The 25,592-nt window shown below is 39.6% G+C and overlaps 4 protein-coding genes across 5 annotated transcripts in view; all 4 read right to left on the bottom strand.

Moving 5' to 3' along the window:
• Positions 1-1,155: 1,155 nt before the first annotated feature.
• On the bottom strand, positions 1,156-3,135 carry LOC311252963 (OX-2 membrane glycoprotein-like; the record flags this gene model as incomplete). Its single annotated transcript, XM_084346627.1, has 6 exons — positions 3,055-3,135; positions 2,376-2,714; positions 1,978-2,277; positions 1,808-1,901; positions 1,590-1,652; positions 1,156-1,288 (listed from the first exon to the last, which is right to left on the bottom strand). The coding sequence occupies exons 1-6, from the start codon at positions 3,107-3,109 to the stop codon at positions 1,156-1,158; spliced, it is 984 nt and encodes a 327-aa protein (XP_084202753.1). The 5' UTR covers positions 3,110-3,135.
• A 1,359-nt stretch (positions 3,136-4,494) lies between these two features.
• On the bottom strand, positions 4,495-6,519 carry LOC311252964 (OX-2 membrane glycoprotein-like; the record flags this gene model as incomplete). The annotated part of the gene is made up of 7 exons (XM_084346628.1): positions 4,495-4,750; positions 5,017-5,079; positions 5,260-5,354; positions 5,463-5,501; positions 5,574-5,873; positions 5,972-6,310; positions 6,420-6,519. 6 exons carry the CDS (start codon positions 6,517-6,519, stop codon positions 5,029-5,031), a joined length of 924 nt encoding a protein of 307 aa, XP_084202754.1. The 3' UTR covers positions 4,495-4,750; positions 5,017-5,028.
• Positions 6,520-10,325: 3,806 nt separating this feature from the next.
• LOC311252965 (OX-2 membrane glycoprotein-like) lies at positions 10,326-11,390 on the bottom strand (the record flags this gene model as incomplete). The annotated part of the gene is made up of 3 exons (XM_084346629.1): positions 10,326-10,651; positions 10,750-11,088; positions 11,288-11,390. 3 exons carry the CDS (start codon positions 11,388-11,390, stop codon positions 10,326-10,328), a joined length of 768 nt encoding a protein of 255 aa, XP_084202755.1.
• A 3,634-nt stretch (positions 11,391-15,024) lies between these two features.
• Positions 15,025-25,592, bottom strand: part of LOC311253549 (OX-2 membrane glycoprotein-like) — a 46,849-nt gene continuing 36,281 nt past the window's right edge. For both annotated transcript variants that reach the window (XM_084347592.1, XM_084347591.1), the window contains 6 exons: positions 19,744-19,845; positions 19,339-19,428; positions 18,147-18,398; positions 17,719-18,048; positions 16,569-16,656; positions 15,025-16,461 (listed from right to left, as the gene is read on the bottom strand). In XM_084347592.1, coding sequence (XP_084203718.1) covers positions 16,389-16,461; positions 16,569-16,656; positions 17,719-18,048; positions 18,147-18,398; positions 19,339-19,428; positions 19,744-19,783 — 873 coding nt within the window. In that variant the 5' untranslated portion in view covers positions 19,784-19,845 and the 3' untranslated portion in view covers positions 15,025-16,388. The remainder of the gene's footprint in view (positions 16,462-16,568; positions 16,657-17,718; positions 18,049-18,146; positions 18,399-19,338; positions 19,429-19,743; positions 19,846-25,592) is intronic.

Consider the following 25,592-nt stretch of genomic DNA (forward strand, 5'->3'; position numbering starts at 1 on the left):
ACGAGTATAAAAAATCATATTAAAGATGTTGCAAAAACACTTGTTACAGTCATAGCAGCAGTAATAACAGCCTTCATCTTGTTCCGTCACATTCCTGATAAATATGGAGCTGTGAAATGTTATATCACTAAACTAATACCACTCTTCATCTGCCCACAATTACAACATCAGGCCACAATTTAGCTCAACAAAATATTGTTTCCAGGGTGATTTGGTGACAAAAAATACAAAAGCAGCGGTCCATTTAAACACACATCTCATTTGATGTAGCAAAAACTAATTTTAAAAAAGACTAAAATCTGATGAAGTGACTTTACTTAAGTAGTCGTAGTGCAAATAATTTGAGGCTGTTCAAACTTTTTAACTTCTCCAAGTTAAGTTAATAGTCTACTTGTGAATTCTGAGGTAATCGGTCTCCTGACTATTTTAAGTAAAGTCAACTTTTTTAAATTCACAGCGCAGGATACAAAAAAAACTGTTGCATTGTCCTTAAAGTTCAATCATTCCTGTACAGATGTCTCAGTTCCCATCACAGTCAGGTGTGAGCCCCTGTATCCAGGTCTGACTACAGAAGTGGTTCAATGACTTATTTAGGTGATTCAGAGATAATTCTGTGCCTGTGATGTTCTGTCATTGTATAATACACATCATGTAAAACATTTGCAAGTACAATCTTTTTACTCATGAACTGGGATGTTCTCTCTGTTGTAGTGTAGGATGGACCGTCAGTAGCAGTTATTTCACACGTCACCATATCTGTCTTTATTCTGACACTAACGTCTTGTGGGTTATTCTGTCACTAAATCACAGACTTTGGTGAAAACAATTGTCGGTTAGGTGCTCTTTTTGAGTCCAATACTTTTGGAGAGTCCCTTTCTGTCTTTTTTCCAGTAGACCGTAGTCTTAACTGCTTGTTCTCTTCCTTCATTGAAGGTGTTGTGTTCCTTCAGATAAATTAGACATACGTCAGTTTCTGAATCTCTCTGAACAAACGTTATGTGAATGAACACGGAGACTTTGAATACATAATGTCCATGAAGAGTTAAGTGCATCACAACTGGCTTCATTAATAAACACAATTTTAGTTGTGGAAAGTCAAAACAGAGTGAAGACTAAATCCTGTTGAAAAGAAGCAAGTAAAAATGAATACATTTTCTACCCAGACGGTTGTCGTTTAGTTCCTCTTGTTGAGGATGAGACTTTTGGGGAGTCTGTTTCTCTCTTGTTTCCAGTAGATGTCTGTGGTTTCATCAGCTCGTTCACTTCCTGCATTGAAGGTGTTTTGTTCCTTCAGATAAAAACAAGACATACGTCAGTTTCTAAATTACTCCAGCAAGTTAACAGTAGTCAGAAAAGTGAGCTCTAAAACAGACAGAAAAACACGTCTTCATATCTAAAAGACAGAAAAGGTAATTTGCTAACAGCATGATGTCAGTTAACTACATTACATGACGTTCATGCAACAAAACTACTCGGCTTGATTTAGGAAAAGGCCCGTTTGGGTTAAAATACATAAAATTAGAAATGTACGCACAAAACTAAACTCCCATTTCACAATAAGCAATAAATTAATAAAGTAATTGTCTTACTCTTGAGTGTTTTCTTTTGTTTTTTGTGGTGTCTTGATCTCCTCTGGGTCTCTGTGTGACGAACTGAAGAATTGAAGAAAAGTCAGCGCAGAACAAACATTTATCAATTACTTTATTTATAGGTTTTGTCTGAAAAGATCTCGATCAATTTTAAAATAATAATTTTGAGCCACAGCTATTACAACAAGACAGACGTTCAGTTGAAAGTTAAGAATTACCTGTTCCTATGTTTCCGTATCAGCAGGACTGTGATGATTGCTGCACCACAACATAAGGACAGTACCACGGACAATATAGTGATGCTGGTGAAACCTGTCAGATAAACAAAAGACATGAGTTTAAAGTCCTCATCGTTCTCTGAATCAGTATGTGTGGAAGTGTTTCTCACCATCAGCAGACTGTTTGACTTCAGCAGGAATCATCATGATCTTCTCTTTCTGAGGACCAGAGAGCACTCGCACTGCACATCTAACCTCTGTGCTGTTGTCATGGAGACCAGTCAGCACAGCTGTAGAGGTGACAGTGACTGTACCGTTGGTGTTGGAGACACTGACAGGGTCAGAAACGTGGACGTTGTCTCTCAGGACAGTTAATGTGACTGTGGGAGCAGGTCGACCTGTGGCCGAGCAGGACACAACTGTCTCCTCAGAGTTTGAGTCTCCCACATGGAGAACGGGTTCATGCAGCTCTGCAGAGAAAAGATATCAGATGAATTAAATGTTGTTAGTGGTGAGGATGAAGACACAATGCAGCAGCATGCTGTGTGTGAAGTTGGTTGCTTCTTACCGTAGACTTGGAGGCAGGTTGTACCAATGAGAGCACCTTCAGGGTCGGCGTTGAACAAACAGTGATAGCAGCCTTCATCTTGTTCTGTCACGTTTCTGATGATGATGGAGCTGCTCTGCAGTCCAGCATCTGCAAACTCTACTTTATCTTTAAAGTCAGGATTCACTCTTTCACCATATGTAGTGGTGAAAGTAACAAGTGTCTCCTCCCACTTAGGTAAAACTTTCTGCCACGTGACCTGAACAACATCTTTAGATTGCAGCAGCTCACAGTTTAAGAGGGCTTCATCTCCAACAGCTGCCGTCACAGTCCGCTGTGTTCGTATCAGAGCTGTCAGACCTGCAGGAGAAGACAGATTACTGTTACTATGAGTGTGGTTTTCTTAAAAAAATGTGACATAAACCAAAAATTATTAGTCATGTGAAGCCAGAAATAGACAATAACCTGAAACGTGATTGTAATGTACTACATTAAAAGACCATCCTGTAAAACTATGTTGGAGAACACACACTGGTATGAGCAGAATGAATGAATGAGTCACTGATGCAGACCACGTGGAGGCGATTCATCTCACACTGGCAGAAACAAAGACCAGTCAGGAGTCTCACAGCTGTGCCTTTAGTCTAAGAACAAGAAGTTACGCAGCTGCATAAAAATGATTATATCGTGTCTTTCTTACCTTTCTGAAAGACTCCAAACACACAAAGTAAATGTAGAACAGCACCGACCGTCATCTCTGCTGCTGACTGTAGGCATATCTCCCGCGTAATGTGCTTGAAAGTGAAAGTATCAACTGCTGCAGGCGGAGCTACAACTGACCTGGATGTGATGTAGTGAAATCTGACACGTGGGGAGGAATAATCCTACAGTAGGATGAACAATATGATCCATCTGACAGAAGATATGAACCATTTACTTTACTGTGTGTTATCCAACATGTTATTAATGATGCGTCATGTTTTAGACACACCGTCTCTGAGCAGGTTTTTGGTTTTATATCATTTCCTTCCATATCGGTAATAAATCACCGTGGGTGTATTACAAGTTGTGGCCATCGTTACAATCACATTCACTTCTTCAATCGTGCGTAAATGCAGGAGTCTCCCCGGCATGACGCAATGATCATGGACAGATGTGACGTGTGACGTGCAGAGTTTTAAACATGAATACAGCAGCTCAAATATACAACTGGTGGCTCTTCTTGTTAAATCTGGACATGTAGAAGATCAGATGGTCACCATGTTTCTCGTGCGTAATAGTGCGCATGTCTTCAAAATGATCCAATAACAAAAGGAGTCAGTCAAACACCACAGTAGAGCCTAAAATAAAAAGGAAAGGGCTTTTTAAATGTGGTCTAGTTTACTGCACTGCATTTAAAAGTTCAGTCTGATTTGACTGTTTTACTTAAAAAATGTTGACAATTAGGGACCAAAGTTTTCGCCTTTTTAATCTTCATGTTGAGACATGACCGTGACAGTCTCTCTCCATAAATTTACTCAAGTTATCCGTGTTTCACTCAGTGTCATTATAATCTGGGATAGAGTCAGAGAGTGAGGAAGAGAGTCAACAAATGTGACTCAACATAACGTGAATTAAACTTTAAAACATTACCTAGAATAGTTCATATAGTTGTTAGACGGGTGCCCCCCATGTTGGAAAAAATGCTGTAAAGTGACCTTTAGGATGCCCTTTTTCATTTTTCGCCCCGTCCCCTCAAACATCCTGAGTCCGCCCCTGTGGACGCCCCTCAGGGCAGCTCACTTGCACAATACAAGGTGTAGTAAGAAAGGTAAACATAATCCAGAGCAACAGAAACATTGAACAGAAAAGAAAACACTTCAACCTTTTTTTTTTTTATCCCATTTTAATTAGGTGCGCAAAACTTACAATCATAGGGAAAACATTCAGAAAATTAATTATTTAAAACATCTCAACTAAAAGACAATATCATTACAAACAATGCTGAAAGGCCATTAACATATCTCACAGGTTAATTATTAAGTGTTTGACAGGGATCAGCACATGGATGCAAAACAATACAGTGAATGTTATCATGTGTCAGGTAGAAGTCCATGTTAAAGTGCAAAAAAATAACAACCCGCACACACACACACACACACACACACACACACACACACACACTTAGTATGTCTACTATATAATGTCTGCTGGGATCAGCTCTAGGTCGACTCGACTGTGCAAAGAATAAGCTAATACAGATGATGGACGGAGTAAAACTCTATAACATTCCTCGGGCAGTTGTGCTCATGTGAACTTTTGTGCCAAGCCTCTGTGTCGTTCTCTTTCCCCCCACTAGTTGGCACTATAGCCCCAGTCCATTGAATAATTGATGGATGGAAATCAATTGAAGGTATCTGAAAGTGAAATAACAGCTAGTCATAATTCAGTTGCGGATATCCGCAATTCACATTGTGAGTAAGCAACCGACCATGCATATTTCTATTGTTGATGTTACAAGTGCACAGTGATGACATGAGAACACATAACTAATAATAAAGATAAACAGACACGTTGGTCAGTAGGAAAAAAACAGTGAAATAGTGATTTTGAAAATAATGTATGAAAGTAATCAGTAGTTCATAAATAGGTCTATATATATAAAGTTAATAAAGTGTCTTACCTTTGAGCGTCTTCAGCTGTTTGATTGTCTGTCTTGATCTCCTCGGAGTTCCTGTGTGACACACTGACGGATGAAGACAAATCAGTGCTGAACAACATTCATTAATAATTTTTCCATGGATGCTGTGAAAACAGCTCTCTGTTATTAGGATGCCACATCTTGCCTATTAACTTAATAAATACCTCATCATATTAAGTAAGACAAAGGTATTAAAACAACAAAGATATTGGTGAGAAGACTCACCCGTTTTTGTTTAATATAATTAACAGTGATGATTGCAGCAACAACAACAACAACACAGGACGCTACCACCAACAATACGATGACCAAGCTAACGTCTGAGAGAGAGACAGAAAACATGTGTTGATATGATGCATTCAACTGTTATAAAGCCATAACAGATCATATGGGAATACTGAATGAATGCAATCAAAACATCAACTTACTTCTCGAACGGTTATGAAACGCAGACTCCTCAATAAAACCTGGAGGAAAAAAGACATGAGTTTAAAGTCCTCATCGTTCTCTGAATCAGTATGTGTGGAAGTGTTTCTCACCATCAGCAGACTGTTTGACTTCAGCAGGAATCATCATGATCTTCTCTTTCTGAGGACCAGAGAGCACTCGCACTGCACATCTAACCTCTGTGCTGTTGTCATGGAGACCAGTCAGCACAGCTGTAGAGGTGACAGTGACTGTACCGTTGGTGTTGGAGACACTGACAGGGTCAGAAAAGTGGACGTTGTCTCTCAGGACAGTTAATGTGACTGTGGGAGCAGGTCGACCTGTGGCCGAGCAGGACACAACTGTCTCCTCAGAGTTTGAGTCTCCCACATGGAGAACGGGTTCATGCAGCTCTGCACAGAAAAGATATCACATGAATTAAATGTTGTTAGTGGTGAGGATGAAGGCACAATGCAGCAGCATGTTGTGTGTGAAGTTGGTTGCTTCTTACCGTAGACTTGGAGGCAGGTTGTACCAATGAGAGCACCTTCAGGGTCGGCGTTGAACAAACAGTGATAGCAGCCTTCATCTTGTTCTGTCACGTTTCTGATGATGATGGAGCTGCTCTGCAGTCCAGCATCTGCAAACTCTACTTTATCTTTAAAGTCAGGATTCACTCTTTGACAAGGTTCTTTGGCGCAAGAAGCAAGTATCTTCTCCCCTTTGGATAAAAATTTCTTCCATGTGACTAGAACAACATCTTTAAACTGCACAAGCTGACAGCTGAGACGAGCTTCTTCTCCAACAGCTGCTGTCACAGTCCGCTGTGTTCGTATCAGATGTGTCAGACCTGCAGGAGATGACAGATTACTGTTACTGTGATTGTGGTTTTCTCTTTTAAAATGTGACATAGAACATGAATTATTAGTCATGTGAAGCCAGAAACCAGTAGGGAGAACTTAGGTCCAGAGGTGAGCCTATCCCCTCCCACTCCCCCTCCTCCTCCACACCGTATGAGACTCTCTCAGCAGCAGACGCACAGCCGCCCACTCCCCACATGGCAAGTTGCCGTCAGGTCAACTATGCATAGTTGACTTGACGTGTAAATGAGCAATACAAAAACCGGATGAAATGAATGCAAACAAATTTAAGGCAGCCGGTACGGGTCGGCACGGGTGTCGATCCGTCGAGATGACGAAATAAGCCCAGAGGCGGCTGCTACAGAGCCGGTTACTGTGGGCGACTGTCCGCTTGGTTTTTGTTTTTTTGTTTTTTTTGCGGGCGCTCATATGGCCGCCCCTCCACAAATGCCGCCCTGGGTGGCTGCCCATACAGCCCATATGAGAAACCGTCCCTGAGCACAATGAATGAATGATTGCATGAATTTGACTGATGCAGACCACGTGGAGGCGGTTCATCTCACACTGGCCTGTGCTTTCAGTTTCAGAACAAGAAGTTACACAGCTGTATAAACATGATTGTATTGTCTCTTTCTTACCTTTTTGAAAGACTCCAAACACACAAAGTAAATGTAGAACAGCACCGAGCGTCATCTCTGCTGCTGACTGTAGACACATCTCCCGCCACACTGTGCTTTAAAGTGAAAGTATCATCTGCTGCAGGCGGAGCTACAACTGACGGATGTATTCAAGTGATGAAATACGAAATTCGTCTAGTGCCTGGGGCAAACCTGGGCACCAGTGGTGTGATCGATCAGAATATATTACATTTGATGCGGAACCAATCACGTTCACTACTTCAGTCTCGTCCAAACGCAGAGCTCTCTGTTTGGGAATCCTGCAGAGTTTTCCCCCGAGAAAAATAATTGTAGTCAGTTACATGAATGTATTTTCATGAGTACAGCCTGTCATATAGGCTATATATATATGTGTGGTGTTCCCCTGCTAACACTCCCTTTTTTTTAAAGAGGAAGTACGACTAGGTCACGCATCTGGGGCTTCGTATAAGCAACAGACTTAAGATCCAAGCATGAGCTCTGCGAGCAATGTGCAACAGCGAGGAGCTCCAATGCTTCGTGTTTTGCTTTGTTTGTAAACCCACTACTCAATCAACCAAATAAAACATGGCTGCCTGCATCAGACTCCTCTACAGTCGCTGTGGTCTTGTCTTCTGCAGAGATTTCCTTTTTTCTCTTTCTCGGATCAATGACTATTCCTGAGTCATTTGTGTTGACACTATATGTGGGGAAATCACATAGGTACCAACATCTGAGGTTCATTTATGGATCACAGGTTATAAATGGAATTCCCAGAACTTGCTTCAGCAAGGTTTTTAATGCTCAGCATCTTTTATGAATAAATGCACACTGTCGGAAATGAGCTTAAGACTAAGTTCATTTCCTTGAAACTTTTTTATTTATAAGTGTTAAACTTTATCTAAATATGCGCAATATGAGTTTGCTTATAAGCAGTAGAAGACATAACAACAGTGGCCATAGTAACAGTGATAATACTGTTATTGTACAACATTCACATGAGAATGTTTCGTCTTACATTAAGTCATACGTGTACTCAAAGATTTATGAGTGATAAACTGAATCTTACCAGCCTTCTGAAGTATCTCACTAGTACCAGCACACTGTGTTTAAATGATTGTCTTTGTTGTTGTCATCACTTATTTGTCTTATTTTCTGTTACTAAAACTCTTATATCTATTAGTTACTTATACATCTGTCTGTTTGTCTTGTTTTTTGACTTACACCCCACTTGTCAGATACTTTTTTGTCAGACATGCAGAGACCGAAAAACCTGAGTGTCTCCTCTCAGGATGAGCTTGCAGAATTTTTGTCAAGGTTTTCTTCTTTTTCTAATATACATGTGTCTAACAGGCAGTTTTGTCAGTAGGTCTGATTCAGTTGTAGTTTCTGTTCTGCTGTGAGGAACTTTACTTCTTGGGCAACACAAACATTGCACTTCTTACAAAAGCTTCTTTTTTTATGCATGGGTAAAGGTCAGAGAATACATGATTTAAAACACATCAATTTAGAGATTAGATGTATAGAAATTGTGGAGAAAGTGCACAAACATAATGCACATAATGCAGGGCTCAGCACATCAATGCAAAACAATACTACTAACCTACATATTGTAGGTACTAAACCACAATTACAACCATACAGTAAATTCATATTTGAATATGTGCCAATGTAGATGTCCACTGACCAATAAATAACATTACTAAACACAAACATTGAACATTAAAGTTCCCAATGGCAAGAAACGTGATAGATAGATAACTTTATTAATCCCCGAGGGGTAATCAGGTTATCATAGCAGCGGGTCAAGTACAAATACAATCAAAATACAAAGGCAAATATAGAAACAATACGAAACAATAAAGTACCATGTGCAATATACAAAGAACAGTAAAGTACCATATGCAATATACAGAAAACAATAAAGTACTATATAAAATAAAATGCTTAAGTAGTTATAAAATAAAATAAAATACTGAGGTAGATAAAATAAAATGCTGAGGTAGATAAAATAAAATGCTGAGGTATTGAGGAGTAAAGTTAAGTGGAACACAAGGTGCAAGAGGATAAGGTGCAGTTTTATTTTCAATGACAATAATTTAAAGCGCATATTTTATAAGCGTGTATATTATGTCATATTTATTGTCAGATTTAAATTACATATATAAATAAACATATAGATGTGATGAGTATCTATATCATGCATACTTTCAAGCACATAAACACATGCACATGCATGCATAACATGAGATTGTGTGTATAAATATGAGGCTTTATGCATATGTGCAAGTACACTATGTATATGAAAGTAAGAAGCCTATATGTGCCAACGCAGTGTTCAATTTTGGCCTATGCAGCTTCTCATACAGGTATGCTGATAAAACAATCAAGTGAATAACATTTCTTTTACGTTCCTTGGTCAGTTATAGTTACGTGGGCATGTGGTCAACATCTCAGTGTCTTGTCTCCTTTTCACCACAAGTCCACTAGATGGCCCCATCACCCCAGTCCTTGACATTACTGCCTCCTAGAGGACATTTCCTTGTTTTCAACTCCTATCACCAGACACATCAGCCTGTTAAGCTAGTAATCAGCCTGTTAGATTTGTCTGAAGTAACTATTGCACTGTGTTGCAGTCACCGCAATGTTACTGCTTAAAAGTCCCATTTGTGATTAATTATTCTAAAATGTAAACCGTTCACATACTTAACTTCACAGTTACATAGAAGCAAGTCATCTAATACTGAAACATTTGTCCTGGTTCCTGTATGTTCAACTGACATTTACATTAAAAGAGGAAGGTGGGATTTTTTTTAGTAGAACACTTTCACTTGGCAATGACTGATATAAGTTAACAGTAACCAGTACGTGCCTTTATCTCTAGTAGGCTGGACTATAGCTGACCCAGAAAACTGCTGCCAGTGTTGTCAAAACATAGAAAAAAATGAAAAAATGCTCAGCATATAACTTCAGTTAATCATCGCATCCGCTACCAGTCTCTCACAGGATCGACTTAATGTTCTGTTACTTGTCCATAAATCACTGAACGGGTCTGCTGTTTATTCTTCATGGTCGAGTCTTACTATAGAACATGGGGCAGGTTGAAAAATATATAAATCTTTTATTTATTGGTGTTGTCTGAAAAGATCGAATCAATCGTTACCATATTAAATGAGACAAATGATGGGCTGAAAGTTAAGAATGACCTTTTCCGGGGTTTTTGTATCAGCTAGACTGTGCAATACAACAAAGTACCATGGACAATGTAATGATGATCATGTTGAAAACTGTGATCTCGCTCCCAGAATCCTTATAGAAACCTGTCAGATAAACAAAAGACATGAGTTTAAAGTCCTCATCGTTCTCTGAATCAGTATGTGTGGAAGTGTTTCTCACCATCAGCAGACTGTTTGACTTCAGCAGGAATCATCATGATCTTCTCTTTCTGAGGACCAGAGAGCACTCGCACTGCACATCTAACCTCTGTGCTGTTGTCATGGAGACCAGTCAGCACAGCTGTAGAGGTGACAGTGACTGTACCGTTGGTGTTGGAGACACTGACAGGGTCAGAAAAGTGGACGTTGTCTCTCAGGACAGTTAATGTGACTGTGGGAGCAGGTCGACCTGTGGCCGAGCAGGACACAACTGTCTCCTCAGAGTTTGAGTCTCCCACATGGAGAACGGGTTCATGCAGCTCTGCACAGAAAAGATATCACATGAATTAAATGTTGTTAGTGGTGAGGATGAAGGCACAATGCAGCAGCATGTCGTGTGTGAAGTTGGTTGCTTCTTACCGTAGACTTGGAGGCAGGTTGTACCAATGAGAGCACCTTCAGGGTCGGCGTTGAACAAACAGTGATAGCAGCCTTCATCTTGTTCTGTCACGTTTCTGATGATGATGGAGCTGCTCTGCAGTCCAGCATCTGCAAACTCTACTTTATCTTTAAAGTCAGGATTCACTCTTTCACCATATGTAGTGGTGAAAGTAACAAGTGTCTCCTCCCAGTCAGGGAAAACTTTCTGCCACGTGACTTGAACAACATCTTTAAACTGCACAAGCTGACAGCTGAGACGAGCTTCTTCTCCAACAGCTGCCGTCACAGTCCGCTGTGTTCGTATCAGAGCTGTCAGACCTGCAGGAGATGATAGATTACTATTACTATCAGTGATGTGCGAGTCATGAACGAATCGTTCAAAACTCGAGATTCTTTTTACTGACTCGGGAGTTACGAGTCATTGTCTCCATTAACTCATTCACTGACTCACCGCTGCTACCGCCAGCTAACTGCAAAGAGGAGACATGCCACACAACTCATAGAGCCCCTCCCTTACCTGAGAAACTCGCTGCTCCGCACCATTCAGGACTCAGCATCTCAGACTCGCAGTTCACAGGCAGCTTACAGCTCAGTCGAGCGCACTTTAGTGAGTGACTCATACAAACTCGAGTCAGTAAAAGGAATCGAGTATACCATCACTAATTACTATGATTGTGGTTGGTTGGATGGTGGTTTCTCTTTAAAAACGTGACATAAAACGTGAATTATTAGTCCTGCGTGTTTATATTCAGATTGAACAACAAGGATCACAGAAGGACATTTAGTTTCAAAAGTCTGCCGCATGTACGACATTAAAAGAGCATCTTGTAAAATGATGTTGGAGAACACACACTGATATGAGCACAATGAATGAATGAATGAATTTGACCGATCGTGTCAGGAGTCAAACAGCTGTATAAAAATGATTGTGTCCTGTCTTTCTTACCTTTCTGAAAGACTCCAAACACGCAAAGTGAATGTAGAAGTGCACCGAGCATCATCTCTGCTGCTGACCAGGCCCGGACTGGCCAAAGGGAGCGCCGGGCGTATTCCCAAAGCGCCGGCCTATGATTAGCCTATTGGCCTGCGTCTCTCTCTCTCTTTCTCTTTTTATTTATTTATTTATTTATTTATTTATTTATTTATTTATTTATTTATTTATTATACAGGCTGCCGGTCAGCCAGCGTCACGGCTATCTGACTTTTTTTTCTAAGTCAGAGAGGCAGGCCAGGCCAATCAGAGGCCAATCAGGCCAGTAGCGTGTGAGGAGGACAAGACGATTGGTTTGTTTCGATTAACACCCGCCCCAACAGTCCGTATCACCCACACACACAGCGTGTGGAGGAGGGGGGGTGTGGCGTGTGTCTGGTACCTGCTGCGGTGTGTGTGTGTGTGTGTGTGTGTGTGTGTGTGTGTGTGTGTGTAGCGAGCGGACCGGGAGAGGAGATGAGGCTTCGTCGATGATTGACCCTAACCCGGGTAAAACAAAGAGGAAAGGCGGTGCCGAGAGGGAGAGAGAGAAGAAAAAGAAAGGCGCTGGAGGATGACGCGGCCAAATGCCTAAAATTGACTAATTTACCCCCCCAGCTAAGTTATCTAAAAAAAACACTGGTTCTTGTCAGGGTCCTTGAGGCTGTACACTTTTACGCAGTGTAAATATGTAGCCTACTAGGCCCTGGCCTTGAAATTAAAATAAGGCTTGGGATTTTAAAATCACAGATTTACAAGCCACTTTTATTTTTTTATTTACTGCGTTTGAAATGATTTATTTGTGCAACAAATGGGATATAATCTTACTTAGTTGTCTTTGTTTATCAGGTTATATTGTAGGTTGTGGTTCATTAGTATTCCCCGGTATGATAATTAGAGCCTATATAAAATATTAGTTAATATTATGTGATTGCTTATTAGGAACTATGCTCTCGGACTGTATTATACATTGCCTATATGTGTCTGTCAGTGCATGCGTGCATGTGTTCTGTGAACATGTGTTTGAAGGCTGTCCCCTCATAGCTGATTAATTATTTGATTTGGACTTATTTGTCTTTGTTTATTAGGTAATATTGTAGGCTACACATAAAAAATATGTGCCAGTGAGGCAGTTGATATTCTACATGACATGACTTTTTATGTATAGCTGTAACCATGGCACTACTTATTATGTAAAACCTTTATTCTCTTCTATTAAGTGCGTTAGTGTGTGTGTGTGTGTGGGTGTGTGTGTGTGTGTGGGCAAGGCCAGGGTGGCCTGGTTACATGACTGACTCCTGGCCTGAAAAAGTCTCCCAGTCCGGCCCTGCTGATGACTGTAGGCATATCTATGTGTATGAAAGTGAAAGTGAATGTTAGCAATGAGCAAGCATTATTTTCATGCAGTGGCGGAGCTACGACTGACGAATGTAGTGTAGTGAAATCCGACACGTGGGGAGGATCGCAGTCACATGCGTCCTGTACAGTGAGTCAGCAGTGTGCCAAACGCAGTCTTGGTTAGTCTAGTGCCTGGGGCATTGCCTTAAATAAAAGTAAAGTGACATTCAAATCTGGTCTACAGATTGCATGGTTTCTTCCCCCCTAAATATTTTTTTCTTTCATTCAGACTGTTTCATATGTATGGAAGCCCATTTCTGCCAGTGTGATAAAAAAAAAAAGATCATGTAGAGTCATTATTATGACTTAGTATCTCAAAATATTGACTTAGTATCTCAAAAATATTGACTTAGTATCTCAAAAATAATGACTTAGTATCTCAAAATAATGACTTGGTATCTCAAAATAATGACTTAGTATCTCAAAATAATGACTTGGTATCTCAAAATAATGAGATAGTATCTCAATATATTGACTTAGTTTCTCAAAATAATGAGCTAGTATCTCAAAATAATGACTTGGTATCTCAAAATAATGAGATAGTATCTCAAAATAACGACTTGGTATCTCAAAATAATGAGATAGTATCTCAATAACAAATGCCCCATTTCTGCCCATCAATCGCATCAAGTGACGCACAGTTTCTGTGTTAGTAACTATCCCGGCCAGCCAACATTTCTGCTGAATCCATCTGTATCCGTGCTGTTTGTCAGACGTTTGCAGCTGTTGGTCAATATTTTGAGATACTATCTATTTTGAGATAATAAGTCATCATTTTGAGATACTAAGTCGATATATTGAGATACTAAGTCAATATTTTGAGATACTTTCTATTTTTGAGATATTATCTCATTATTTTGAGATACTAAGTCATTATAATGACTTACAGGATCTTTTTTTCCATCACACTGGCAGAAATGGGCTTCCACAAACATACACTGTATCCGTATACAGGAGAAGGATGAGTGCTGGGATATACTGGCTGTTAAATTACACTATATACATAAAATAAGTGGATATGACGGTATAAACAGTGTGGTTAGACTTATATTTGACAGTGTGTATTTAAATTATATGTGTTTTATAATAAGTATAAAATGTTTTTTAAAAATAACGTAATGTTACAATAAAGGAATATTTTATTAATTAAATACAGTCATCTGTATCTTATTTCATTTGTGTGTGCAATATATGACGCACACATGTCCCACCATGCAAAGAGGGGTGATAACACAACTGCCCTAAGAAACCCTAAGAAAAATTGGCAACTTCTTTACATGTCTTTGTTGTTGTCATCACTTATTTATCTTATTTTCTCTGTTACTGAAACTCTTATATCTCCTAGTTGTGGCGCGTATAATCTGCAGACCCACGTTGAGACGGCACTCCTGCAAAAGAAATCTAGCTTTCCAAAATGTTGCATGTAATTCTTGGTACAGCAGAGAGGCTTACAGTTAATAGTTTAAAGAGGTTTTTATATTACATCGTCTGTGGGATTTAAAACATTTGCAGGCTCAGCACAGAAATGACCAATAAGGATAAGATAAAGGATTTTTGTGAGTCTAGTCAGTCAGTTTCATTTATGTTAGAGTTTATATGATAAAACATTTATCATGTTTACTTGTTTTTACTGAAAAAACTGCAAAAAGATGTTTATACGTCTGTCTGTTTGTCTTGTTATTGGACTTAGACTGAAAAACCTGAGTGTCTCTCCTCAGGATGAGCTTGCAGGATTTTTGTCAACAGTTTTTCTTACTATTCTAATATACACGTGTCTAACAGGCAGTTTTGTCAGTAGGTCTGATTCAGTTGTAGTCACTGTTCTGCTGTGAGGACCTTTACTTCTTGTACATGTAATCCAGGGCATCACAAACATTGCACACAGGTGAAATCACTTTTTGTTTTACTTACATGAACATAAATAAATAAATACACGGGTAAAGGTCAGAGAATACATGATCACATCAACTTAAAGATTAGATCAATAGAAATTGTCGAGAAAGTGCACGGACATAATGCATATAATGCAGGGCTCAGCACATCAATGCAAAACAATACAACAAACCTACAATATGTATGTACTAAACCACAGTTACAACCATACAGTAAATGTATATTTGAATATGTTTTTTTTATATTTAAGATGTCCATCGAGCAATAAATAACATTACTAAACACACATTGAACATTAAAGTTCCCAATGGCAAGAAAAGTGCAAATATAGCAACACAGAAAATAATATATGACGTATATCATGTCATATACATTGTCAGATTTAAATCTGTATCTAAATAATTTTGTAAATAATTCCTTTGTTTACTGTATAGATCACATATTCCAGTCAATTGTTCCACTGTGCGTACAGTATTCAATTTTGGCCTATGCAGCTGCTCATACAGGTATGATGATAAAACAATAAAGTGAATAAAATGTATTTTACATTCCTTGGTCGGTTACAATTACATGAGCATGTGGTCTGTCAAGATCACCATTTCAGTGTCTTGTCTCCTTTTCACCACAAGTCCACTAGATGGCACCATCACCCCAGTCCTTGACATTACTGCCCCCTCCAGGATATTTCCTTGTTTTCAACTCCTATCACCAGACACATCAGCTTGTTTTGCTGGTAATCAGCCTGTTAGATTTGCCTGAAGCAACTATTGCACTGTGTTGCAGTCACTGTAATGTTACTGCTTAAAAGTCCCATTTGTGATTAATTATTCTAAAATATAAACACATATTTTACCTCACAGTTACTTAGAAGCATCTCGCCTAATACTTACATGAAACATTGTTCCTGGTTCCTGTATGTTCACATTATACAAAGCCTGAACAAGCATTTGCTTGAAGCTCCATAAACAAACTTAAAGTGCTGAGTTTTGCAATGTAAAAGAAATGTCAGATAGACAGGTAGTTTTCAAAAAATTCCACTTTGTCTTGTGAAAACTACCTGTGAAAAATGGATCTTGATTGCAACATTTAGCTTAAGTCAGTGCTGCATTTCTTAAAAGATTTTTTTTTATATAATGCTTGCATACCTGAAAATTAAGTAAAAACACAAGTGTAAGAAAGGCTCAGCAAACACCTTCAGGTCGACTGTTATGTACATGGTAAATGGACTTGCATGTCTATAGCGCTTTTCCAGTCTTCTGACTGCTCAAAGTTCTTCACAACACTGTCAGATTCACCCATTCACACACACATTCATACAGTGATGGCGGAGGCTGCCATCTAAGGTGCCAACTGCTCATCAGGAGCAATTTAGGGTTGAGAGGACACCTTCCTCCTGTGCTACAGCCTCCTGTTTCTTGCTATTTGACCAGCTAGAAAGAGAGAAAAGCAGATTTTATTAAATTAAATTTACCCATGAGGAGAATTGCACTGCTGTATATTTAGAGAAAATGTCTTACATAGTGTCAAAATATCTCACTTTTTTCGCTTCAACGCAGCAGCAACAGCGATGAGGGGAACAAACAACATAGCACAAACTATAAGTGCCACCGCTGTTGAAGACAGTCCTGGAGAGAAAACAACACAGGGTCAGTCGCTACAGAAATAAGGTAACTGACATTTACATTAAAAGAGGAAGGTGGGATTTTTTTCTTCTCACTAGAACACTCTCACTTTTAAATGCAGAGACGTAACTTCCCCGATCTGACAGCTGACATCCCCAGAGAGCTAATGTTTATCAGTATAACAGGCTGTGCTATGAAGTTTCTTTTTCAGGAACATGAAACCGAAACCATCCCAGGAATCTAATGAGTCACTGCCAGCTGACTCAAAGTCAGGATCACACTGCGTGCATCCGAAACACTTCCCAGACCACCTTACTGACTGGATATCAGGGACTTTTTGGAGTTCCTGGATCAGTGAACGTGTTCAGTGACGCCATGTGTCATCACATTGTCACCTCAGTGACGTACGGGACCTCAAAGGAAATTACGATTGATTTCCTTGGCAATGACTGATGTAAGCTAACAGTAACCAGTACGTGCCCTTTATCTCTAGTAGGCTGGACTATAGCTGACCCAGAACGCTGCTGCCAGGGCCAAAAATAGAACAAAAACCTGAATGGGTCTGTTGTTTATTCTTCATGGTCCTGGTCATGGTCCTGAGTTTTAGCTTTCATTTCCTGTTTTAAGATGAAAGCCTCTTTTCATGTCTAATGTTTTTACTTCCTGTATTTGTGTATTCCCTCCTGTTGTATATGTTCTTCACACCATCCTAGTTTGTACTTTACTATAGTAAACCTTTTATAACCTGTCTTTAGCGCCTTGCATTTGGGTCCTTTTCGCTTTTTCATTCATATGTATTCTTATAATTTATTTCTTGCGCTCTCGCCTGCGTAATCTGTATTTCTAATCTTCACTTTGATTGTCTCTGTTTAACAATTACTTCCTCTCACTTTGCATACTTTACAGAGATGTTAATCACATCAATGTAACTTTTTCTTGGAACCCAGTCCTCCAGTACACTAAAATAATCATGGGACTTCCTGGGCGGTTCAGTTACAGTACTTTACTAGTGTTTGTTACAGTAAAACAGTAGACATGCCTGCAAATAATGACTAATATGGATACCTTTATCAACTTCCGGATTCGGACGACCGGCACCCAAAGAAAAAGGGATCCTCTCGCTCCTTTGTCCTGTCATTCCAGTGTTCAGCAGGCAATCCACATGTCCGCTCCAGGCTTTAGGTACTTTCACAGTGATGTTGCGGCTGCTGGTGAATGTGTGGTCGCTGTTTGTTACTGTAGTCTGTTTTTGGTCTACAGAGGAGGCACCAGCTGAGGGAACCAACTGAATGGTTGGGGCTGGTTTACCTGTCGCAGAGCAGCTAAACACAACCTCCTTCATGCCTTCTTCCTCGTGTTCACTACTGGCAGCTTGCACTTTCACCTCGGATATTCCTTGATAGAGAATAAAAATGAGGCAGTTTACAGGCCGCAGCTATTAAAGATAATTTTGTAACACGGATGCTTTGGTTACAAAATTAATTGCAATTTACCTTGCACTGTGAGGCAAGTCTGTCTTCTTTTGGAGCCATCAGGATATGCATTGAAAGAGCAGATGTAGCAGCTTTCATCTTCCCACGTCACGTTCTTCAGAGTGATAGATGTTGAGCTGAGAGACCCATTTTTGAAGATCACTTTCCCCTGGTACGGCTCATTCACCTGCTGTCCGAAGCGCTTGCTGTAGGTTGCCAAATTCTCGATGGACTCGTCCTTGAAAAGCCTCTGCCAGGTTACCTGGAGAACACCTGTTGGGAAAACAACAACAAACTATTATATACAAGTAAAGCTGAACTGATAACTCAATCAATTAGTCGACTGACTGGCTCATAACTCATTGCCATAGTTGAACTGATAAATCATCGTCTTGATGTAATTTGCCGACCAGGACTCCCTTGATAAAGATATTCTGAATCTCAGAGGGAATACTGACAAAATAAAGGTTGAATTAAAAAAATATAATGATAATAATGATAATAATGCAATTTTTTGAAATTTAAAAAGCACTGTTTGCTACAAACAAAACAACCAATCAATAAATCCAGATATTAATGAGCAGATCAGTCCATGAGGAAAATAACCATTAGACAGTCAGGAAAGACTACTGAATATCTGTATTCAAGTACATTTACATTACCGAGATATTACTCAATTACAAATAAAAAATACTACAGAAATGCAGATTAAAGGTTTAGATATTAATTCAATTTGTACTCAGTAATCAAATATGATTTTAAAAGGGACTAAGTAGATTATATGGTGAGATGCATACTTAAGTACAAGTACAATTACAGACTTGAAAAACATTCTCATTTAATAACTTTCACTTGGAGTATTTCATAGTGTGGTAGAAATTGGCACTTTGTGCGATTTGGAGCCCCCCACAGTTTCTGAGTGCAACAACACTGTGAATACAAAATCCCAGGTCTGTAACAATTTGTCAGACTACAAACACAACTACTTACTTCATAACAATGTTGTGTTTTGAAATATTGTATGTTGAAGTAAACATGTATGTAAGGCTGTGATCCTCTCACTGAAGTCGCATGCGACAGAGACAGAGACACTGTACCATCAACATGATCCCGAAGCTGTTAGTTTAAGGTAAAACAGGTACACGGTGTCTGAATATTTCCTCCACCACTGGTTACATCTTTACTACAAAACATTTTAAAGTTACATCCACACCTGTTGGGTTGGTTAACGTGCATCCATAGTGTGCATCCCCACCGTAGACAGCTGTTACATTTCCATAACCGGTGAGTTGTGACACTGAGGCTGCAAACAAACACAGCAGATTGTTGGTAAATGGTTATTCTGTTTATTAAACAAATGAATAAAGTAATAGACTTTGACTATAAATAAAAAACAGAGTGTATATCTGGATTTTCAATAACATATAAATAAACACACTTTGAATGTAGGCTTCTTTAAATAAGGCTGTATAATAATGAAACCTCTAAAGGTAGTCTCTATGCTAAGGCTACAGGATGAGATAAGCTTTTATTGAAGATAAATACAGCTGTTGTAGCAGCACAAGCACAGAAACAGTACATAGTGCAATTACAAGGCAAAAACTACAGTGACACTTACCTTTAAAGAATAAAGCAATGGAGAGCAGGATCAGCAACATCTTCCAATGCTGTACAAGACACACTTTCAGTTTCCAGCAGCTGCTCAGGCTTTTAAATGTGGCTAAAGGAAACCAAAAGAGTGACACATAAGAGGGTGGGATTTACCTGACTGATCGGCTATGATGCTGACCACACTCAGGGGGTTATTTACATTTTAAAAGAAATGGGCTGATTTCAGGAATCAATAAAATAAATAGTCTTTTAAATCTAAATCTACATGACATGAAAAGGGAATGCATTTATGATACTGGACTCACAAGGTGAACTAAATTACTATTGATAATTTCCAAGATAACAGGACTAATATCTTATTAATGATTCATTAGTAAGATTACAGGAGATGTCAAATTGTTTAAACAAGGGTTAAACTGTAACAAATGCAGATAAGGTGCAAATACCTATTTCAACCTCACTGGCTGCTTCTCTCTGATTGTTAGTACTCAAACCACTAATGTCCAGTAAATTGTTCACTTACTGCACAGCTGTACTCTACTTACAACACCTCCAGTAACAGCCGTCAAAAAAAACCCCAGAAGCAGAAGTGTTGAATGAGGTTATACTGTGACGCTTATTCCCTGAGGACTACATAGTCATATTCGTGTGGTAGTGAGTGTGAGTGTGAAAAAGAAACATGTGAAATCTGACACACATTGTTCCAGACAACTTGAAATGACACCCCCAAAGTGGGCTGGGGAAGTCCACCTGACGAGGATGGAGCATGTGTGAGTACGTTTAGCAGGAACAAGCTTCTCAACAATAGCTTGTGTTCTCAAGGTGTGCAGCATAAAGAAAATACTACATAATGGATAATTTACCTGTCCACTGCTAATGAGGTACTCTGCATGCGCTCAGTGGGACCACAGTTGTTTCAGTGGTTTCCGCTCCTGAATTGTAGATGGTCCAAAAAATTATAATAAGATTTTGGCAGTGCATCAAAGGACAGGATGAACAAGAAACAGGAACAATTGCTGTTTGATATTAACCCTTATGTTTCCATCCAAGGAGACTTCATCATGGGTTAGGTGTTTGTAGTGTTGCAATATATCTGGTTACGTGCAATAATATGCTGCTGAGTTTAATTCTCAATCAAGTCGAGTGCGATTCATGTTTATAACTGTTCTTACACTTGTTTTTTATACTTGATACTTTTACCTACTTCATTTTATACTTTTGTACTGTCAATTTGCTGTGTACTGATGTTTTTATTTTTATGACCACTGAGGAGTTGCACTGAAATTTAATTGTGCATTGTGCATTGTGCAATGACAATAAAGGCATTTTATTCTATTCTAGTTTCTGCCACTAGGGGTCTCCAAATCAAAACAAAACAAAAGATGTTTGTTTGTCACGTGCAGAGTCAGACTATCTGGAGGAATAAACGCCCAGAGTCAGATCAGATTCTCCTCTGGTCCAGAGCCATTAACCGACCGGAGGAGAGCTCAGAGATGACTTTTTAACTTTTGGGATTAAAAGCGGATTTTATCTTCACTCCTATATATCAACCTGACTGCACCAGCGATCCGCAGAGGTGACCTCCATTGTCGCATGTTTCTGTGATGCAATGTTGACTGCAGTCAGGTCTCAGGTGAGTGCTGAGTTGAGTGAGAGTTGACCTGAAGTCAAACATGTAGACACACGTACCCTCTTTCTGTGCCGTTGCCCGTTAGCTTACAGCTAAAGCACAGTGCACTATTGTAATCTGTTTTTTTGTTTTTTTTGCAGGTGAATAAACACGTCTGTAGTAACGCAGATACGAACAAATGATCCCATTGTCAAACAAGTTTCGGGAGGCACAAATGTTCTTGGATAAGATCAAGTTTTATTCTCAGTAAGTTTAACTTTGTTCGCCGACTTCCCTATATATATATATATTTAAAGTGGCTACAAGGAACTTTCAGTTTTTGATTATTCTAGCAACCCCTTTGGATTAAAGTGGTACAATACCAGCGCCTGCTGTTGTAAAAATCTTTGCTAGTGTGTGCCGACATCACATGTATTTGTCATTTGTGTGTTCAGCAGAGTGCATCCAGTTCCAGGTAGCTCGTGATGCCATGTTGAGTAATGTTTACTGACAAACATCACTGTGACTCATCAGGAATTGTGTCAATTGTCCATTGTTTCTGTGTGCATGTGCAAAAATCATTTGTCTATTTCCTGCATTTTTCGCTGGAAACATTGCAGCACAATGCAGCAGGATATAATAGTAGTGGCATCGCATGCGAACACAGCCCTAAGGCTGCATTAAGATACCTCTTAAATACCTCTTCATGTTCGTTGCACAACATATTGTAACCTTTCTCATATGATTAAACCTCTTGTGTAACCTGTTTACAAAACACCAGGGAGGGGAAGTCACTGTTTGATTCCTCTTAGGAGTCTAGGAAAGAACCTAACTGTTCTGTGTAAGGGAGTCGCACATTTTCAATTATTCTATGGACTCTGGGAAAAATGTTAAAAGACTGTACAAAGATGGTAGAACAACGTAAACTGATAGATAATAGTATACAAAAATGTAGAAAAAGCACATTTTTATAGTAATTGTTAAGTGAATGCTCACTCACCAGTCATTTTCATTTTCATTTAGCTATAAATGATTCCACATCTCCAAAGAGGGAAGGGTTTGGTCCAAGGGTTAATTGCACACAATTGTGTCACAAGCTCATGATGATATGTTGAAGTAATGATAGACTACAGCAGTAAACTTTGCTAGGGCCAGTATGCATCTTTGAAAATGGTGATAGTATGCATATTCTGGAAATTTAAAAGTATCTATTACAAACTATTCATTTCATGTGGGAAGTACCTGTGCAGCCTGGCAGCTGACACCGGTAATTTCATACCAAAATGTGACGCTGAAAGCCCAGCTAGTGGCTTGTGGGTTGGCAATACTATCGCATCAACATTTAACCACAGGTGCATGAACTACATTAAAACCTGGCTACGGTTTTGGTCACAAGCACCACTTCTCTGATTTTCAACCTGATCTGTGTGCACCAGCTGTCGACAGTCACAGCCTGCCAGTCATTTGCAAAAACAACTTTAGTTATCTTAGTTTAATTTTCATGTGAACACACTGCAAAGACTACAGCTAGCTTACACACACTGAGCCTGCATGGGAGGTAATAACTCTCCATACCACAAGGTGTCATAGTCTGTAAAATTCATTCAAAGGGGGAAATAGGGAGACTCCGGACTGTGGATCAACAAACCATTATCATAAATCAGGGTTTGTTGATACCACTCTCACTAATATAGCCACCACCAGTTTAATTGAGAATATGTCTGATAAAACGCTGAAAACAGCACATGGGGGGAAAATAATGGGAAACCGCAGTAAATGGATCAAGAGAATTTCCTTCCCTGTTTCCATTTATCTTCTCATGCACTGATTCAAAAGCCGCCAACAAGGGCTGACTAGTGTTAACTGCGCAGGACACATCGCAAAAACTAGGGTCATGGACGCTCAACGGCTGACGGTGTAGTGAGTCAGGTCCCTAACAACCACTAACATTCAGCTTTGTCTCCTATGGGAAAGGGTAAAATCTGCATTCATTCTCGGGTCAAATGAGTCCGAAGTAGTCTAGCATGTATTTCGGCTCCAGCTCCCAGGTTCGATGAAGTTAAGGACATTGGTGTGTAAATACTTTTCCATATATCTCCGTTCAAATAGCACTCGACCATCTCTGACATTGAAAGAGTGAACGAAGTAAGTACTAGTACATTCTGATGCATTCATGACGTTAAACTCTGCGGCTTGATCGAGGTTCATTTCCACTTCGTATCTGCTCAGACCAACCAACCGTGGCTGGCCTTACCGGTTTGATCGGTACAAGAATACTTAGAAGCCCAGCCACCATAACTGTTGATCTAATTCTGATAGCCACTAATGACATCCCCTCAGGAATGAGAAACATTTTATGAGTCATGTCCTTTGTCTAATATTTCAATATGACATTGTGTTCGAGTCCCGCAAGTGTGCTGGGAATTCGGGTGGGTCCCCTTCCAATGACATGTCCGGTATCCCAGAGATAACCCCCTCAACATACCGTTTGTGTTAATGGTGTTCCCAAACTGTACATCAAAATCTTGACATGTACAATAAACTAGAAAGTGAAATACAAAAAAAGGAGAAGTCTTTTTGCTGATTCAATCCATGATTATGAAGTCAAGCGTGAGTATGTGCTCGACAGCATGTTTACATGCATTTTTACTGTCTACATTTGTTTATAACACTTTATGTCATTCAGAGACATAAAATCTGAAATAAAGGTTAGCAACAGTACAGTAGAAAGTACGTGTTATTTAATCGTTGGGGAATAATTGTTTTATCTTTGTCCCATTTGTTTCCACTTTGTGTCATTGGAGATTTTGCAGTCATCTTGATCCACTGAAAATTTAATTGAAAGTGGGGGAAAACGCAGACCTTGTCACATGCAGATGCTGACTAATTTCCCTTAAATCCGCCTGAATAGTGCTGAGGGAATCTGTTCTCTTGACCATGAATAAAACCTACTGCAGAGGGGCCTGCCCCGGAACTCTGATAAGTGTGATCAGCGACCCTAAAAAGACGGGCAACTCAACTGTAAACATTTGACGCTTGCTTTAGGGTGTGAGGAGGGAAACACTGCTCGACAGAGACTGTTAAAATTACACATGAACTTAGTCTTAAGCTCATTTCCAACAGTGTGCTTTTATTCATAAAAGATGCTGAGCATTAAAAACCTTGCTGAAGCAAGTTCTGGGAATTCCATTTATAACCTGTGATCCATAAATCAACCTCAAATGTTGGTACCTATGTGATTTCCCCACATATAGTGTCAACACAAATGACTCAGGAATAGTCATTGATCCGAGAAAGAGAAAAAAGGAAATCTCTGCAGAAGACAAGACCACAGCGACTGTAGAGGAGTCTGATACAGGAAGCCATGTTTTATTTGGTTGATTGAGTAGTGGGTTTACAAACAAAGCAAAACACGAAGCATTGGAGCTCCTCGCTGTTGCACATTGCTCGCAAAGCTCATGCTTGGATCTTAAGTCTGTTGCTTATACGAAGCCCCAGGTGCGTGACCTAGTCGTACTTCCTCTTTAAAAAAAAAGGGAGTGTTAGGAGGGGAACACCAGCGAAAACAACAACAAAGGATTTAAAGTATGTCTGTGTGCTTCTTAAGTAGAAATGAAAGAAAATCTTCCTCATTCGTAGTTACAAAATAAATCAGAGTCACACTGCAGACTTCATATATTCATATAGAAAGCACATTTGTACATCAAACCGATGTTATTTGAATGAGTAACTATCAGAGGGCATGAAGCGACAATATATAGTTGATCATTAAAGCATGCACTCATTCTGAATGGTTAGCTTATATGTTTTCCTTTGAGGACAACAATATAATCATCTTGGCCAGAGAAGAGATGGTCTGAAAGAGGAGTAAAGGAATCCATCTATGTCAAACTGGAACGATTGTCCTTAAATAGAGAAGGTAGACTAAGACATTACTTATCACCCACCTACGATGCTGTCCTGAGTTCCCTCCCCAGACAGCTTTACAACCATTCACGCCTGAGCTCACCTAGTCCTAGCAACCCATATGAAGGCCGGTTGCATCAACGACCCACAATTGACCCTAAAGACTCTGTAAGGACACTCCCACACAGAGTTGAAAAGCCTGCAACTCCCCTCCAGTTAGTCAGAACTGGAGACGCCTCTTGGATGAGAGGTGACACGTCTTCAAGGAACTGAAGCAAGTCCAGCTGCTGATGATACAGCACTTGCATCTTATATGTATTCTTGATATCATTTCTTGAAAT

The sequence above is a fragment of the Pagrus pagrus genome (assembly GCF_965226575.1).
Source record: "Pagrus pagrus genome assembly, chromosome: 24".
NCBI lineage: Eukaryota > Metazoa > Chordata > Actinopteri > Spariformes > Sparidae > Pagrus > Pagrus pagrus.